Source organism: Strongylocentrotus purpuratus, unplaced genomic scaffold, assembly GCF_000002235.5.
Source record: "Strongylocentrotus purpuratus isolate Spur 01 unplaced genomic scaffold, Spur_5.0 spur5_scaffold_10, whole genome shotgun sequence".
Classification (NCBI taxonomy): domain Eukaryota; kingdom Metazoa; phylum Echinodermata; class Echinoidea; order Camarodonta; family Strongylocentrotidae; genus Strongylocentrotus; species Strongylocentrotus purpuratus.
In genome coordinates, this window is record NW_022145595.1 from 5273459 (window position 1) to 5290681 (window position 17223).

Sequence of the window (17223 nt, forward strand, 5' to 3'; positions counted from 1 at the left end):
AAATGCAAAAATCTTCTTGCTCCCTCGCATAATATCCTTCAAAATGTACAAGTAAATATTATAGAAAATCTGTATTTCGTTGGTATCACGTAAGCACAGTTTACACTGTATGTTTATAAGATTAAGAGTTATAGAAATAGATTAGTGCTACAAAAAGTGCCATTTTGCATGTTACAGGTATTCCATATTGGCTGGTTTTAATAGTTCTCTACCACATAGTCTATATATTTGCCATGTAACTCCCATAGCGAAGGTCTATATAGAGTGTAAAATATAAATCCCATCCACGCCCAATTCAGGCTCCTTAGAGACAAAGAATCGTCTTCTTTCTCTAATAATTTAATGAAATGTCAAAGGTATGCCCCAGATTGCACACTTTCAAGTCGAAAAATGAAAAAGCTCCCTACCGTGGGAGGGGGGAACACCCCACCCCCTCCCCGCTCGGTCGCTACGCTCCTGCGTCCCAAAAAAGTTTTCGCCCATTACGCCACTGGTAGTAGTAGTAGTAGTAGTAGTAGTAGTAGTAGTAGTAGTAGTAGTAGTAGTAGTAGTAGTAGTAGTAGTTGTTGTTGTTGTAGTATAGTAGTAGTAATATTATTATTGTTATAATCATCATCATTTTCGTAATTATTACTATTTAGACTAGGCCTATATTAGTAGACGAAAAGAGAGAGGCGGAGAGAGAGAGGGGGGGGGGTGGAAGAAAAATAATGAGAGAAAACAGTGGCGTACTTAGCATGAGTCCAGACCACAGAACTTGAAAATATTTTCAGTTTTGGGGTCCAGACATTATATGAGCATCGGCATGCATGATGGGGGAGTGGCCGGGGATATGTCATGGGAGGATACAATCAAGTTGATTGATTTTCATTTGGGGTTTATCCAACCACTTTTAGCCACGTACGTATTGCATCATACCTGATTTGTTTGCTACCTAATTTAGGAGATAAGATATATATTAAAAATAATTTGTTGATGTCAAGTAGCCGAGGACTCTGTGTACCCAAAGATCAATCGATCATTCATAATATATACAAAAGTATTTGTAAATATATAACTGTTGATATATAAGGGGGAAATATTAGTATGAAAATTGATAGTAGGCCTATGGGCAGGACATGTTAAAAGTACAATGATATACTTCATGGTGTTATTTAAGCTCGGGTATCTATTTCATCTATTTCTGTACTTATTGGTATCTATTATAAAAAAGTATGATTGAAAATAAATGGTGACATAAAGACATCGGTGTCTTTATATACACGTTGAATCAGTGACGTGGCTACAACACGCATGTGCAATGACCTGGGTCAGTGCTCTTGTAACCATACGTGGCATACACATTGGTACCGATCCTCTGTGGAACAGGGTCGATTTCCGTATTCCAGCAGGTAAGTTCTAGGCTTTTATAAGAATTTTCGGTGGATTTCGTTATGCCATATATATTTTTCATATATAGAAATGAACTGTAATGTGAGTTATTGTCTAAAATGTTGGAAAAACGATGTGCGATGTTACTGTGAAATGGAACATCTTGTTCGCACGGCTGGGGCCGGTTCGTTTTACACGCAATTTCTATGGGAGCAGCGCCCGGTGAATCACTCCCTGTAATCGTAGCTACATGTAGGCCTAGATCTAGGCTGTTTTGTGCACGCAGCGGTTTAGAGAATGAAAGAAATAAGATCCCATAATTTGTTGATTTACATTTGTTAAAAATGTTATGATTATTTTATGGTTATTATTACTATAACTAGATCTAGACCAAAGGGTCTAGCCTATTTGTATTTCAATTATTTGTTTAGAAATAAGAAGGGAGGGGTTCGTGTTGCATGTTTATCGACGGGAGGTATGGAGGTGGTGTGACCGAAGTTCACTCTCTAAAAATTAGTAAGATTTCGAAAATCTGTGTGAACTTATCTACCGTAATGAGGATAAGAGACATTACAGTAGATAACTTGGAACAACTTTAGAATACCCCACCATGCGAACTAAAGGTTTTTTTTTGATCCGCCAACCCAACGCTTCAACTTGTTAAAGTACTACAACTTGGTGCCGAGATATAGACCTAGTCTTGAATGGAAATCGCAATCGTGCCGCCAACGTGCCAACGAGCCAACATGAGTTGAGAGACTGAATTTATATCGCCAACGTGCCGAGCCAACATGAGATGAGAGACTGAATTTATATCGCCAACGTGCCAACGTGCCAACGAGCCAACATGAGTTGAGAGACTTGAATTTATATAGCCAACGTGCCAACGTGCCAACGAGCCAACATGAGTTGAGAGACTTGAATTTATATCGCCAACGTGCCAACGTGCCAACGAGCCAACATGAGTTGAGAGTTTTGAATTTATATCGCCAACGTGCCAACGTGCCAACGAGCCAACATGAGTTGAGAGACTTGAATTTATATCGCCAACGTGCCAACGTGCCAACGAGCCAACATGAGTTGAGAGTTTTGAATTTATATCGCCAACGTGCCAACATGCCAACGAGCCAACATGAGTTGAGAGTCTTGAATTTATATCGCCAACGTGCCAACGTGCAAACATGAGTTGAGAGTCTTGAATTTATATCGCCAACGTGCCAACGAGCCAACATGAGTTGAGAGACTTGAATTTATATCGCCAACGTGCCAACATGAGTTGAGAGACTTGAAGATAAATCGCCAACGTGCCAACGTGCCAACGAGCAAACATGAGTTGAGAGACTTGAATTTATATCGCCAACGTGCCAACGTGCCAACGTGCCAACATGAGTTGAGAGACTTGAAGTTAAATCGCCAACGTGCCAACGTGCCAACGAATCAACATGAGTTGAGAGACTTGAATTTATATCGCCAACGTGCCAATTACGTGCCAACGAGCCAACATGAGTTGAGAGACTTGAATTTATATTGCCAACGTGCCAACGAGCCATAGTTGAGAGACTTGAAGTTAAATCGCCATCGTCTTGGAAAAGGGCTTATGAGAATGAAAAGAGACTGTTTTCATAAATAAAAAGGAGACTGTTTTCACAGATGAAAAAGGGCATTTATGAGAAAGGGAAGGGGCTCTTTTTTAAATGGGGGCGCTTATTAGAAAGGAAAGGGGGCACATGTGAAGATATAAGGTGCGCTTATCAGATTTGAATAGGGCAATTATCAGAGGTGAAAAGGGGCGCTTCTCGTATCTGAAAAGAGGCACTTAAATTATTACAGATTATAAAGGGCACTTATGAGAATGAAAAATGAACACTTAATGGGAACTTGTCGAACGAAAAGGGGTACGTGTAAAGAAGAGGGTTTTTATGTCAGAGGTGGAAAGGGGAAGGGGCACTTTTAAATATTAATAGGGGCACTTTTCAAAGTAAAAGGGGCACTTTTTATGTAAAAAGGGGCACTTCTTACAAGGTTAAAAGGGCACTTTTCCTGTTTTAAAAGGGGCACTTTTGGAGAACTTGATAAAGTGGGGGGGGGGCACTGTGCCCCCCTCCCGGGAGCGCCGCCTCTGATAAACATACATGCAACGTACATCACACATAATTATGTGTATATATACTTTTATAAACGTTATAATTTTAAATGAAAGTTTCGCTTGTACCAGTTAAATATTCGTCTAATAGTAAAATATCCTAAGCACTAAATGACTAATCGAAACTGTTTTATACTCGACCAAATGTAAAACGTTTTGTTAACTATAAAGGTCAGGCGATATTCATCCTATTTCATATACAATCATATGAACGAATTATCTCATGACTGCTCTCCTAATTTGGTAAGTGGGTTATTTACATAATATGTTTGCCATTTTCTCTGTTATTTAGTTTGGTTTACAAAATATTAACGCTGTTGATTATGCTTCAACTGCAAGCTTGACTGCTGATACCGAGTGATAAGTTATACTTATAATGATAGTGAAACAAGGCATTTCCAGAATCTGTAGTAGTACCTAGTAGTAGTAGTACTACTACTACTATGGATGGATGTAGTACTACTACTCAGTAGTACTACTACTACTACTAAAGTTCAAAGCTTGCGCGCTTCGCTGAACTGAATTCAGACAAGGATTAAGAGTCGAGAATGGTACAACGAATGGTCTTCTTTCTCTATGACTTTAATGAAACGTCAAAGCTTGCGCGCTTCGCGCGAGAGGGGGGGGGGGGTGGGAATGATTTCAGACAAGGATTATGAGTTAAGAATGGTACAATGAATCGTCTTTTTTTTCTAATAATTTTTGAAAGGTCAAAGCTTACGCGCTTCGCGCGGCTTTTCCATATTCACCGCTCCTTATGTATTTGTTTGTTTAAAACTTCTTTTATCTTCTTTTTCTAATTTCCTCATGTTATTTTTTATTTCTCTTTCTTTTCCATTTACATTTTGCTTATTAGCACCTGTCTTTCCTTATGGTATTTTTGATTTCCTCCTTCTTTTAAATTTTCTTTCCATATTATTATTTTGTTTAATCTTCCATTTCTATCTTTCCACAAGTTATTCTTTGTTTTAAACACCCAAGGACACCAGGTCCCCGTCACCCTAGGCACTGGAGTTTGCGTTACCTGTAACTCTCACCCTAATCCTAACCCTAGGACACCGGGTCCCGCGTCACCCGAGGACACCGGAATATGCGTTACCCTAACTCTAACTCTCACCCTAACCCTAACCCTAGGACACCAGGTCCCGCATCACCCTCCGGAGTTTGCATTACCCTAACTCTCACCCTAACCCTAACCCTAGGACACCGGGTCCCGCGTCACCCTAAGACACCGGGTCCCGCGTCACCCTAGGACGCCGGAGTTTGCATTACCATAACTCTCACCCTAACCCTAACCCTAGGACACGGGTCCCGCGTCAGCCTAGGACACCGGGTCCCGCGTCACCCTAGGACACCGGAGTTTGCGTTACCCTAACTCTAACTCTCACCCTAACCCTAACCCTAGGACACCGGGTCCCGCGTCACCCTAGGACACCAGGTCCCGCGTCACCCTAGGACACCGGGTCCCTCGTCACCCTAGGACACCGGAGTTTGCGTTACCCTAACTCTCACCCTAACCCTAACCCTAGGACACCGGGTCCCGCGTCACCCTAGGACACCGGGTCCCGCGTCACCCTAGGACACCGGAGTTTGCGTTACCCTAACTCTCACCCTAACCCTAACCCTAGGACACCGGGTCCCGCGTCACCCTAGGACACCGGGTCCTGCGTCACCCTAGGACACCAGGTCCCGCGTCACCCTAGGACACCGGGTCCCGCGTCACCCTAGGACACCGGAGTTTGCGTTACCCTAACTCTCACCCTAACCCTAACCCTAGGACACCGGGTCCCGCGTCACCCTAGGACACCGGGTCCCGCATCACCCTAGGACACCGGGTCCCCCGTCACCCTAGGACACCGGAGTTTGCGTTACCCTAACTCTCACCCTAACCCTAACCCTAGGACACCGGGTCCCGCGTCACCCTAGGACACCGGGTCCCGCGTCACCCTAGGACACCAGGTCCCGCGTCACCCTAGGACACCGGAGTTTGCGTTACCCTAACTCTCACCCTAACCCTAACCCTAGGACACCGGGTCCCGCGTCACCCTAGGACACCGGAGTTTGCGTTACCCTAACTCTCACCCTAACCCTAACCCTAGGACACCGGGTCCCGCGTCACCCTAGGACACCGGAGTTTGCGTTACCCTAACTCTCACCCTAACCCTAACCCTAGGACACCGGGTCCCGCGTCACCCTAGGACATCTGGTCCTGCGCCACCCTAGGACACTGGAGTTTGCGTTACTAACTCTAACCCTAACTATAGGACACCGGGTTCCGCGTTACCCTAACTCTCACCCTAACCCTAACCCTAGGACACCGGGTCCCATTTCTGTTTGATTTTTTTCTTCTTTTGCAGTTTTACAAATATATAACAAACAAAACATTTTTATACATGACAAAAGAGTATATGTGAAACAAAGTAAGGTTGGCTGTAACTAATCAGAAACATCAATCAGGTTTATTTTTTATTGCTTGATTTTCTTTTTCTTTTTCAGTTTTACAAATATATAACAAACAAATCATTGAACATTTATACATGACAAAAGATTAAACAAAGTAAGGTTGGCCGTAACTAATCGAAAACATCAAACAGGAGGGTTGACAAAGTAAGCAAAGCTTGATAGTATGACTACCCTCAATGGATACATAATAATACAAATATGGAGACAAAAATATTGGTAAAATGGAAAAAAGAGAGAGAGGGAGAAAAAAGGGAAGAAAAAAATTAGTAGGGGGTGTACATCAAAATGTACAGATTTTTGTGGTAGATGGATTTTTATTGATATATTATGGTTATAGTATATTATTCCTCTATTCCTCTTTTCTTGTTTTCAATTTGTTTTACCCACGACCACTTCTTCTTCTTTTTCTTCTCCTTTGATCTTCATCTTCTCAATTAAACCACAAAGATATTTATGGTTTTCTTTGAAGGCGTCACTGTGCAACACTCTCTAACAGTGATTAACAGTAAATTCTCCCAACGTTTTTTTCTCTGAAACTAAGACATAAATCAGGCTTTAAAAAATCTTAACGCTATATTGGCCAATTCACTGCTTTGCCGATTTACATTCACCTAACGTTACCATGTGCGCATGCGCACCCTTATTGTTATCATTGTTGTAGTATTATTCCTCGATCTATTCCCCTTTCTTTTGTTTTCAATTTGTTTTACCCACGACCACTAGGCCCTACTTGTTCTCCGATCTTCATCTTCTCCCATTTCTCTTATTCTTCTTTTTAATATTATCAGTAATGATAATATTAATAATAATAATTCTCTTTAATTCTCATCTGTCTTCGGACTATAGACTCTTTCTATTGTTCTGTACTTCATTCCTCTCTCCTTTGATGACTTTGCCAGGATTGGGTTGTCTGCCAACGATGTCCACACTGTGTGACGTCACCAAACCCTGTGCGTAGCACATCGTTGGTCGTTGGCTCTCACCAACATGCATGTGTTGAACAAAACTTTGCCGAGATTGTTTTGCCTGCCAACGATCCTACGATGTCCGAGGCGCAGGAGGGGAGGGGGGGGGGGGGGCGGGGGAGGAAACTGAATTAGGACATAAAATAAGAGTCTGTATGATACAACAAATCGTCTTCTTTCTCTAATAATTAATAAAAGCTAAAACCTTCCATGCTTTGCGCGGGGGGAGGGGGGGGGAACCGATTAATGAAACACCAAAGCTTCCACGCTTCACGCAGGAGGGGGGAACCTGACTTCAGACAAGGATTAAGAGTCGAGAATGGTACAACGAATCGTCTTCTTTCTCTAGTAATTTAATGAAAGGTCAAAGCTTGCGCGCTTCGCGCGAGAGCGGGGGGGGGGGAGTGGCGGGAACTGAATTCAGACAAGAATAAGGAGTCAAGAATGGTACATCAAATCGTCTTCTTTCTCCAATAATTGATGAAAGGCAAAAGCTTCCGCGCTTCGCGCGGGCGGGGGAAAAATGAATTCAGACAAGAAATAAGAGTCGAGAATGGTACAACAAATCCTCTTTGTTTTCTAATTATTAATGAAATTTCAATCACCAGCGGCGTGCCAACGTACTGACAATGGATCATAAATCGCCATCATGCCAACGTACTAACACTGAAACATGAAGTTAATAACGTGACATTTCATTCATTAATTTCATATCGCATTAATTTGAAACAGCTCCCCCAAGTACTTTTAAAGAAATAAAATTGTAAATCTCCATCGTGCCTAGAAAGACAAATGTGAATGTTATATTCCTTATTCGGTCAATGGCCAGATGACGGACGGACCAACGTGCCAACGCTCCTTATTTCCTATATTATTTTCGTTTGGCAATGAGGGACGGGCCAACGTGCCAACGCGCCAACGCGCCTTATTTCCTTTCTTTGTTTGCCATTTAAAGGACACCACAAGTTCCTGATTTTTTTCCCCCATTACTTTTAGGCTACTTATTTCATATTTTAATTCAGTTTGTCAATGAGGGACGGGCCAACGTGCCAACGCGCCAACGCGCCTTATTTCCTTTCTTTGTTTGCCATTTAATAGACACCATAAGTCCTGATTTTTTTTCACTCTTTACTGATACTTTCCGACAGTTGTTACATTGCTTTTTGACGATTTTCAAGCAATATAAAGAGTAAAACATTCCAACTAAGGTGAGAACATCTTTAACAATCTATAAATAAAATACTTTGATGTGTAAGAGGTAATAGGAAGGAGTTAAAACATAACAAATAACCATATTTCCATGCTCGACTTGATGCGTTAGCAAATTCAGAAACTGGTCACGAATACGAAAGGAAGGGACTACACTAAATTGGTACGTTGGCGCGTTGGCGACCAACGGAGATACTACGTTTTGGTGGGGTATTCTAAAGTTAAGCCGATAACTTCACACAGGCAACCCACAACCCACCATCGGTATGCACTTGTAATTGTGCAGCGGTTTGCCGTAAAACATGTGAGTGTGAAAAAGTGTGTAGAGTCTAGGTCTACTATTATCAACGTTTTTCCGAAAAACACTCCAAAAATAACAAGAAAATTGACATGAAACAGGTAATAAACATAACAAATTTTAACTCATGATCTTTATTTGGACATTTGATGAATATTTACTTCATTTTGGGTATGTTTTTTAATAGGGTATATCCTGGCCGGAGTTACGGGTCAAATTTTAGATAGGTTTCTGAACCTAAGCGCCCACATTTTTTGATAAGTCAATGGCAACTGTAAACCCCTGTGCGTGAAGTTAGGTCTCGTTGTTTTTATGACTTTTTTAGATGCAAAGCGCACACACGATCGGACATCGAATTTTTAGATCGCGATATCTCCGAAATCCTTTGACAATAAATTTTCTAGTTGAACCAATCTGTAGGAAAAAACTTTGCGTCCATTTGGTAATACCGTAATTAACGGTGTATAAACCGCCCTCGTGTATTAAAGGTACTATGTCCCTTTTGCAGCCAACCTCAAATGCTGTAGAACTTTGCAGGAATTATGAATATGTCATGTATGTCCTGTTTACTTGCTAGACTTCACTGTCAGACATAGTATTGAGTGACTGACTGGCCTTTTTTCTTCTTTGGTAATAACATACGTGAAAAGAGTTGTAAAGGGTACATGAGCATTTGTCTACATCAATAACCCACTCCTTGTGATGGCCAAGATTAAACTGATTGAATCTTTGCGCAGCATAAAACGTATGACCATTCGGTACATTTGTCTGAAAATCAAGACTATTACTTTTGGGCTCTATAGCCCTAAAGTCAATTTGACAACTAATAGTCGTTATTTTCCCACTTGAAGACATTTTCAAGCCCCACCTTTTTTAGGGAAGTTCTAAATTAGTATTATCTTTCAAATGCAGTTGGAATTTAACTTTTTCATTTTTTTGGCCTGCAAATGGGACATAGTACCTTTAAACGCACCCCTCTTTTTTGCCGACTCTGTCGGCAGCAAGCCAGGTCCCTGTTAAAAAACCCACGCGGGAAGGCCTTTCATTTTACTGCGAGGTGCAGCTGAATGTGCAAGATCATTAATGTAAACTAAAAAACAGTAGAGGACCTAGGATAGAACCTTGTGGTACGCCATGTAATAGAAGAAAAATTAAGGAATTATTATTATAAACTAGATATTGAGATCTATCAGAAAGATTACTTTCAAACGAAAATGACAGACAAATTTGAGTGTTGTTCTAATTTCTGAGTGGTGAGTCAACACACCGATAACTGAGCTGGGAGACATTGCCAGGCATAGCGCCAGGTGGAGGGGAATAAATCGACACTTTAAAAAAAAAAAATTGGCGGCAAAAAGGTGCGGTTTATACACTGTTAATTACGGTAATTGAAATAAATAAATTTCTGTAGAATATGAGAAATCATAGATCGAATTTCACATTTTGTAATATGTTCTAAAATGTCTGTGAACTTTGGTCACCCCTTCATACAATGTAGTGATCAAGGCATAGAGAGAAGGGATTAATATTGATATTGACATTGAGAGAGGGAGAGAAAAAAAAAGAGACTAGGTGAGAAGGGAGATGAGAGAAAAATTAACTGAGATGGCTTTCTCAGAAGGGAAGGGTAAGGGATAGAAAGAGAGAGTGGGTGAAAGACAGATATCAGGAGGGGGCGGAGATGATGCAAGCAACACTTAAATAGCACAAAAGTAGGTTTATTTGCAATATCGGAAAATCCATGATTCCATGGTGACCCTGTGTGAAGTACTGAAGTATTTATGTTTTCATGGTTAGAGCCTGCAGCGAAAAAAAAAACAGAGTCTAGAGTAAGAGACAATAAAAGGAAAAAAATCAACAATTCAGTCATCTTACTCTTAAGCTTATCCATCCCTTTCCTTTTAATCCTTGTGATCAATCAACAAGTTTCCCCAGAAATCTGGGCGCACATTGATACTAGCAGAAGTAGCTAGTAGGCTAAGCAGAAGTTATAGTTTGGTAAGTGGGAGGTCAACAACTAGCTGACTCATGTGGCCATGAAATTTGAAGGAAGATGATCTGATCAGATTTTGGGTAAATACTAGGTCAAATGTCAAAGCTTGCAGAAGTCAATTTCTGAAATTACAGGTTTTAGCCTTGCTATTGCCATATCTTATAAGAACCATAGTATGTACTATGTAGCACCACAGGAAGAAAGTCTCATTGGATTTAAGGTACATTATAGGTACATGTACAGGTCAAATGTCAATTTCTGAAACTAAAAGTTTTTAGCCTTGCTTTCGCAATATTTAGACGGTATCAATGTAGGAAGATAATCCAATTTTTTTTTGGGCTAGTAGGTGAAGATCATATTTGTTGGTTGACCTTTGATTACCGGTATAGGCTTTTTGTTTTCATCATATGGCACAAATAATTCCCTCCATTTCCTATACCGAATTCAGGGCAGAGGCATTTAGGAGACAGTCGCATTTGTCTTTTTTCTTGTACTTATAATGAAGTTTTTGTTCCTTCTGTTTCTTTATCATCATTCTGTCTCTCAATCTCTCTCAGCATTCCTTCTCATATATCAACAGTACTGACTTTCATTCTCCTACCATTAATAATTGCCTCGCCAGTGTTTCTTGATTTCCCAACAAGTATAATGTCATTCATGTGTTTTTAAAAATCACCCCAAAACTCAGACATTCCCTATCAAAGCGTTTAGGTTTGTTTACAAATAAATTCACAGCAGAGATTAATGCTGTCAGACGGAAAGATAAAAACATAGTGCGATGCATGTCCGCTAGTAAGGACAAGGTCACGTAAGATTTGGTGTCTAGTATATTGTCAATTTTTTGTAAATCAAAATGTCGGTTGTGCTACATCCAGGTTGGTTTAAGGTTATTATAAGTTTTTTTGAATTGTTATTGTTGTTGGATTTCAAGCCAGGTTACTATAATAATTCAAAGTATATTTTTAAAAGATATCATTTTATAGCTACTTTGTATTCTTTATTCTAAAATACATTTGTTAGCTCACCTATATGTTGTCATCAAGATTAACATTTAATTTTGTTTAGCAAAGTTAGCAGCTCTAGAAATACTGTAAACAATGTAGACCTATTTAATCTATTTGAATAATGTGTGTTGAAAATGATTGATTTTAAAGCATTTATGCTTGTAGGAAACTGTCTCAGAACAGAATATGCCATGTCATAAATACCTTCATGTATTTGTGTCACCCTATTTTTACATGCACAAAGTGATCTGGGATAATCTCTCATGCAGACAAATATACTGGGATGATGTCCCAATAATGCACACCAATAAACTAGCTTGTGTTCCAAGGAGCAAAACTGCTGGCTATCCCAGGACAAAAGAAAAGAAAGAATGAAAGAAGATGAAGACAAAGCCTTGCATGCCCCAAGACCAAGATTCTAGAGATCCTATTGAATGAATTAATGTTTATATTACTCATATATTGGATCATTCTACCTTGCAAGAGGCAACGTTTCTGTTGATTGTTCTAGTGCAGCTACCTCTGAGGCTGATCACTTCCCTCCCTGACACAGCCCTGCTTATGAATAACTGGATGGTTCTATAAGTGTGTTCCTTCAGACTCAGAAGTTGTGATATTGTAGAGATAGCTATATCAAAACTGCTTAACCCACTCTTTGAAAAAGAACAAATTATTGCAGCAGCATCCGATCTCGCCCCAAAAAGCTGATACAATTTTTTCTTCCAGATTATGTTTGAATGTATTAAAATCCATGATGAAATTAAACTTTGTGGTTATTGTTATAATTTATTTTGTTTTTCAGGTGAAGAATAGCATCTCCTATACAAGACAAGCAAACTTATTTTCGACATGAGTTACATGAACCAGCCACCAGGGGGTGGATATCAGAACTCTTATGCTGCTCCCCCAGGTCAGGCTCCACCCAATGCTTATGGAAACTATGGCAATCAGCCTGGCCAGCCCACTTTGGGAGCTCCACCTCCTTCAGGAGGGATGCCTCCCCCAGGGCCTGGGAAACCGCCTGCAGGAGGTGCGTATGGTGACAACAGTACACCGCAGAACTCGTATGGAGGATCATCAATGAATGGACCATCATCGACGGGACCTCCCCCGCCTGGTCCAGGCAGTAACCAGTTTGGGGCACCTAGACCGATGGGTGGGTACCCTGCACAGGGGCAGCGGCCACCTGGACCAGGGCAAGGACCACCAGGACCAGGGCAGGGAGCTCCTCCAATGGGAGGACAGCCACCTCAGGGACAACCGCAGCAAAATCTACCAGGAAGCTACGGCATGCAAACCAGGTAAGGCTTAGACCACTCAGTTTTTTTTGTATTTATAAGACACTTCTCTATGGTTGTCTGTTACATTGATATGAGTAATTATGAATGTAGGGATTAAGAGTATGAAAGATTATTATTATCATTATTTATCACTCAATCACAAGTACAAAGTAAGTATGGAGGGGGGGGATGCAATGTTTTTTTTTCTTCTTCAGACAAAGATCATTTTAGCAGTATGTTTTCTTTGTTTTTCATTAAATAAATCAGGCGGCCTAAAAAAAAGGAAGTGGGCGGGGAGGCTAAACATTAAATTCTTTTAATTTTGCCAAAGTATTCATAATTTTATAGCACATAAAATATTTTAGAACATTATAATGATCATCTTCAGATGGCCTTTTCTTTGGATTGTCCAAATTACAATAAAATGGTTGAAAAAAAGGAATGTCTGAAATTGAAAAAATACAAATATTGTAAATGATTATTATTGTTCTGATATGAAATTACAAGATCATTGAAATTTGTAGTTCCGACAGCAAAAAAGAAAAAAATTATATTCATGTAATCACAGGTAAAATGGCTGGCGACAATTAAGATCACATATGTATACAAGTTTCAAGTTTTTGTCTAAGAAATAAAACTAATCAAAAATTGATCTTTAAACATATGATTGGAGATTATGCATAGACAAGTATAAGCTTCAAAGTTTTGAGACAAAGGTAAGCAAGGTAGATTTACATTGAATCATCAAAGGGCCCCCCCTTGAAAAAAATAAAAAATAAAATAAAAATAGTTTTGAAGCTGAAGAAGTTGACTAAAAAAAACTAAAATCGAGGTGTAGTACATAATTTTAAGCTGAGCTTATTTATGTCAATTTGATTTTGCAGACCACCAGTATCCAGCTCACAACCTGGTTTCTACCAGCCTGGTGCCCCACCTCCTCCGGGCGGAGCTCAACCCGTAAAGCAAGTAACCAATCAGATGTCAGCTATGAATGTATCTGGAGGTCCACCTCGCCCAGGCTACAATATGGTAAGATGAGCTCTTAGTTTTTGTTATCCCATCGAAGATATATTTTGAAGTCTGATACAGTCAAACTTGTGTAAGTCTATCTTGACGGGACTTAGGCAAAGGCAATCTTTGACTTGTGTGTAAATAAGACTTGCGTAAATGTACTACATGTAGTCATGTCTGTTGTATGTATGTTGAGTCTTAGCCTACCGCTCAAGTTGTGCAAAAATCAGGGCAATGCAAATATCAATTCAACCTACTTTTCTGGACAATTAAAACAAGGAATCCAGATCATATAAAACAAAATAAATCGCTCCTCTTTCCCTCTTATTTTCATAACTGCTGTAATCGTGAATTTCAGTTGTTCGTTCGTCACCCGGAAGTACAGATGAGCTTCTGAGCGTTTGAGTACAGTAAATCCTATTCATTTTTCTCAAGAAAAAAAAACGGAAATTCAGAGAGAGAAGAAAGTAGGAGCACACGCCAACAAATCTGGGGTACAGGGGTGTATTACGTAAATGAAAACGATGTGAGATGCATGCTTTGACAGTGATGGATTACATTTTTATTGGAAATAAATGTGAATGTTGTCAATTTCATGATTTGAATACTCATTATTCTTTCCTTATTTTGCATCAGGGAGGTCTTCCAGGAGGTCCACAACCACCACCTGCTTCAGGGGGTTACGGGGCGGGGCCACCTTCCAGCCAAGCACCCCCATCAGGGTTCCAAGGCCAGCCTCCAACAGGCTTTGCATCAGGTCCTCCAACAAACAATTACTCCAATGCCCCCACTCCATCATCAAATACAAACTATGGTGCCCGTCCAACAAACACAAGCTATGGTCAACCGGGCACAGCCGGACCTCCCCTTCTGAGTAGCTACGCAACAGGACCACCACCTCCCCAGATTCCCCAGATGGGCCAAGGGCAAACATACAGTGGGGGTGTGGCACCCCCAATGGGACCGGGTATGACTCCACCTGCCACCCCGCCTGGGACCGGCCCACCAGGGCCACCAGGGATGGGGTACCAAGCTGGAGGGCCACCCCCAGGTGGGATGGGGATGCCACCTCAGGGGGGTGGTGTAGGGGGGTATGGACAACCCCCTGGTCCAGGTGGGATGCAACCCCAACCCCAGACACAGCAGCCGCCGCCTGCTCCTAAGAGGCTTGATCCAGATCAGATGCCCAGTGCAGTAAGTTAATTGGACTTGACTACTGTCAAACCAAAACTTCTTGTAATTTGTCAAATACATCCAATTTACAGCAAGAAATGTAAGTTGTGATTCAATTATGAAATTCCCGCAAATTTGAAACAATTTGTGCCTGGTTTTATAGTAACATGATCATGGCATTTCATATACCAGTGCGTTATGTTCAATTTGTTGTAGAGCTAGGTTAATAAACATTTTCAGAAATAACTTCCAAGAGTCAAATTAATATTTTTATTGTTTGTGTCATTTTCAAATTTGGCTTTAAATACTTTATTAACAGTATATCTGGAGATGGGTTATCAGTTTGCAATCTTAATTCATCCATTTTCTGTATCTATAGATTCAAGTAATCGATGACGACAAGAGAACACGAGGAGGGCAACAGTTCATCACAAACCTACGAGGACAGGTGCCACCCCTTGTTACTACAGACTTCCAGGTTCTAGATCAAGGTAAGATTCAATTCAATTTAATTCAAAATCATTTTATTCCTGAACATCAAATAAAACATCAGATTGTACATTCGTAAATAATTACATTTGATCAAGAAAGGAGGACAAAAAAAAGTATACACTTGAAAATAGGAAGCCTACAGATTATTAAATTATGTGTACATGTCAGATGAAAACACATTGTATACAAAAAATAAACGACATGTATTTTAAGAAAAATATAGAATCAGATTTAGATTCTTTTGGGGATAATTCATTCATACAGATATTGTCATTGTGTCAGTTATTACACCTAAAGATCCAATGTCAAAAACTAAGTGCAAGGATTCACACTTGATATTTCCTTTGAGGTTTGGAGCCAAATATTGGGTGTCTGTGTTCATCTAAAGAGAAATAACCCACCTAAATCATACAATTTTTGAAGAAAAAATTTGAGTTTAGTCATTTTGTCCGCCACTACATCAGAAAGACTTGACTTATTCAGCTAATTTTAAGAGCCCACACATGTACCTACAGTGATTACAACTTTTAAAACTTCATGACTTTCTAATTTTTGTCCGATTTCGTTCAAACTTTCACCAGGCTACTTCTCTGATTTTTTTTCAATTTTTCTCCAGAGTAGTTTCAGGGATGCCAGTTTTCAGGCAAAAGCCTGAATTCAGGCCTGGCGATTTATTTTCAGACCATAGTGTAGGCTTTTTTGTATACAAAATTGCTCATTATAGGCGATTTTCAGGCCCTCCGATCAATTCTAACTGGCATCCCTGTAGTTTGCTATCAAGGTTGGATTTCCCTTTAACCATTCTTATATTCCTTTCAATTTTCCTTTTCAGGAAATGCCAGTCCCAGAATTATGCGTAGCACTATGTATAGCATTCCATGTACTCAGGACCTGGTGAAACAGTCACAGATACCCATAGGGGTTGTCATATCACCTTTTGCAGAGACGATTAACAATGAGGTAAAGAAATATTTATGTCCTAATTACTTTAAAAGCTTTGGTGTAGCATCAGTCAGATACGCTTTGAGCACTTTATGTGCCAGACTAATAGAAAGTGAAGTTTCTTTCTTCCTTCTCTTTATTTTAAAATGTTTCTGTATATTATGTCTTTACTTACTCAAACCGTGTGTATTTATGAAATGAGGCTGTATCATGTACTTTTTCAGTTATCTGCTGATGTACATGAGCAGAAAAACAACTTTGAAGTTTACAGTGTAAGAAATGAATTTGGTCTAAGATTAGCTCAATTATAAAGTAAGAATCCATGCTAATAAGAAACAAAAGAGTATTAAAAGGACCTTTTAATTGTCCTAAAATGGCTAATGTTTTGTTTGTAAGGTATGTTTAATGAATTCATAGAAAAGGGTGTCTTTTGTAAGTGCATTAATAACATTACTTGCGAATTGCATTTTCATGCTATTTTCTTGATCGATTTATTTTTGATTTTATGGTTTAAATTGCTCCATATTTCCTCAGTGACGGGATCAAATGTACTTGTGTGTCCTTTTCTTTTTAGAACCGGCCCCCTATAGTAGACCATGGTCCTAATGGGCCAGTCAGGTGTAACAGGTGCAAGGCCTATATGTGTTCTTTCATGAGCTTTGTGGAGGGAGGCAGGCGGTTTCAATGTGCCTTCTGCGGTGGTCTTACAGAAGGTCAGTTAAAGAGGAAGTCTTTTTTTTTTTAAAGCTCATTTTTCCAAAGGTTTATAACTCTGAAACCGTCATTTTGTCATTGTTAAAATCTTATTTTTGGAATTGTGAATTCTCTTTCATTTCCGATATTACAAACCATACTTAATTTCCAGAATAATGAACCCTT

At 39.9% G+C, this 17223-nt stretch overlaps 1 protein-coding gene across 1 annotated transcript in view; it reads left to right on the forward strand.

The window, feature by feature from the left end:
• The first annotated feature begins 1270 nt into the window (after window positions 1-1270).
• Window positions 1271-17223, forward strand: part of LOC578470 (protein transport protein Sec24C) — a 33160-nt gene continuing 17207 nt past the window's right edge. The window contains exons 1-7 of the mRNA XM_778635.5: window positions 1271-1391; window positions 12249-12747; window positions 13611-13755; window positions 14374-14931; window positions 15290-15401; window positions 16235-16362; window positions 16919-17057. Coding sequence (XP_783728.2) covers window positions 12296-12747; window positions 13611-13755; window positions 14374-14931; window positions 15290-15401; window positions 16235-16362; window positions 16919-17057 — 1534 coding nt within the window. The 5' untranslated portion in view covers window positions 1271-1391; window positions 12249-12295. The remainder of the gene's footprint in view (window positions 1392-12248; window positions 12748-13610; window positions 13756-14373; window positions 14932-15289; window positions 15402-16234; window positions 16363-16918; window positions 17058-17223) is intronic.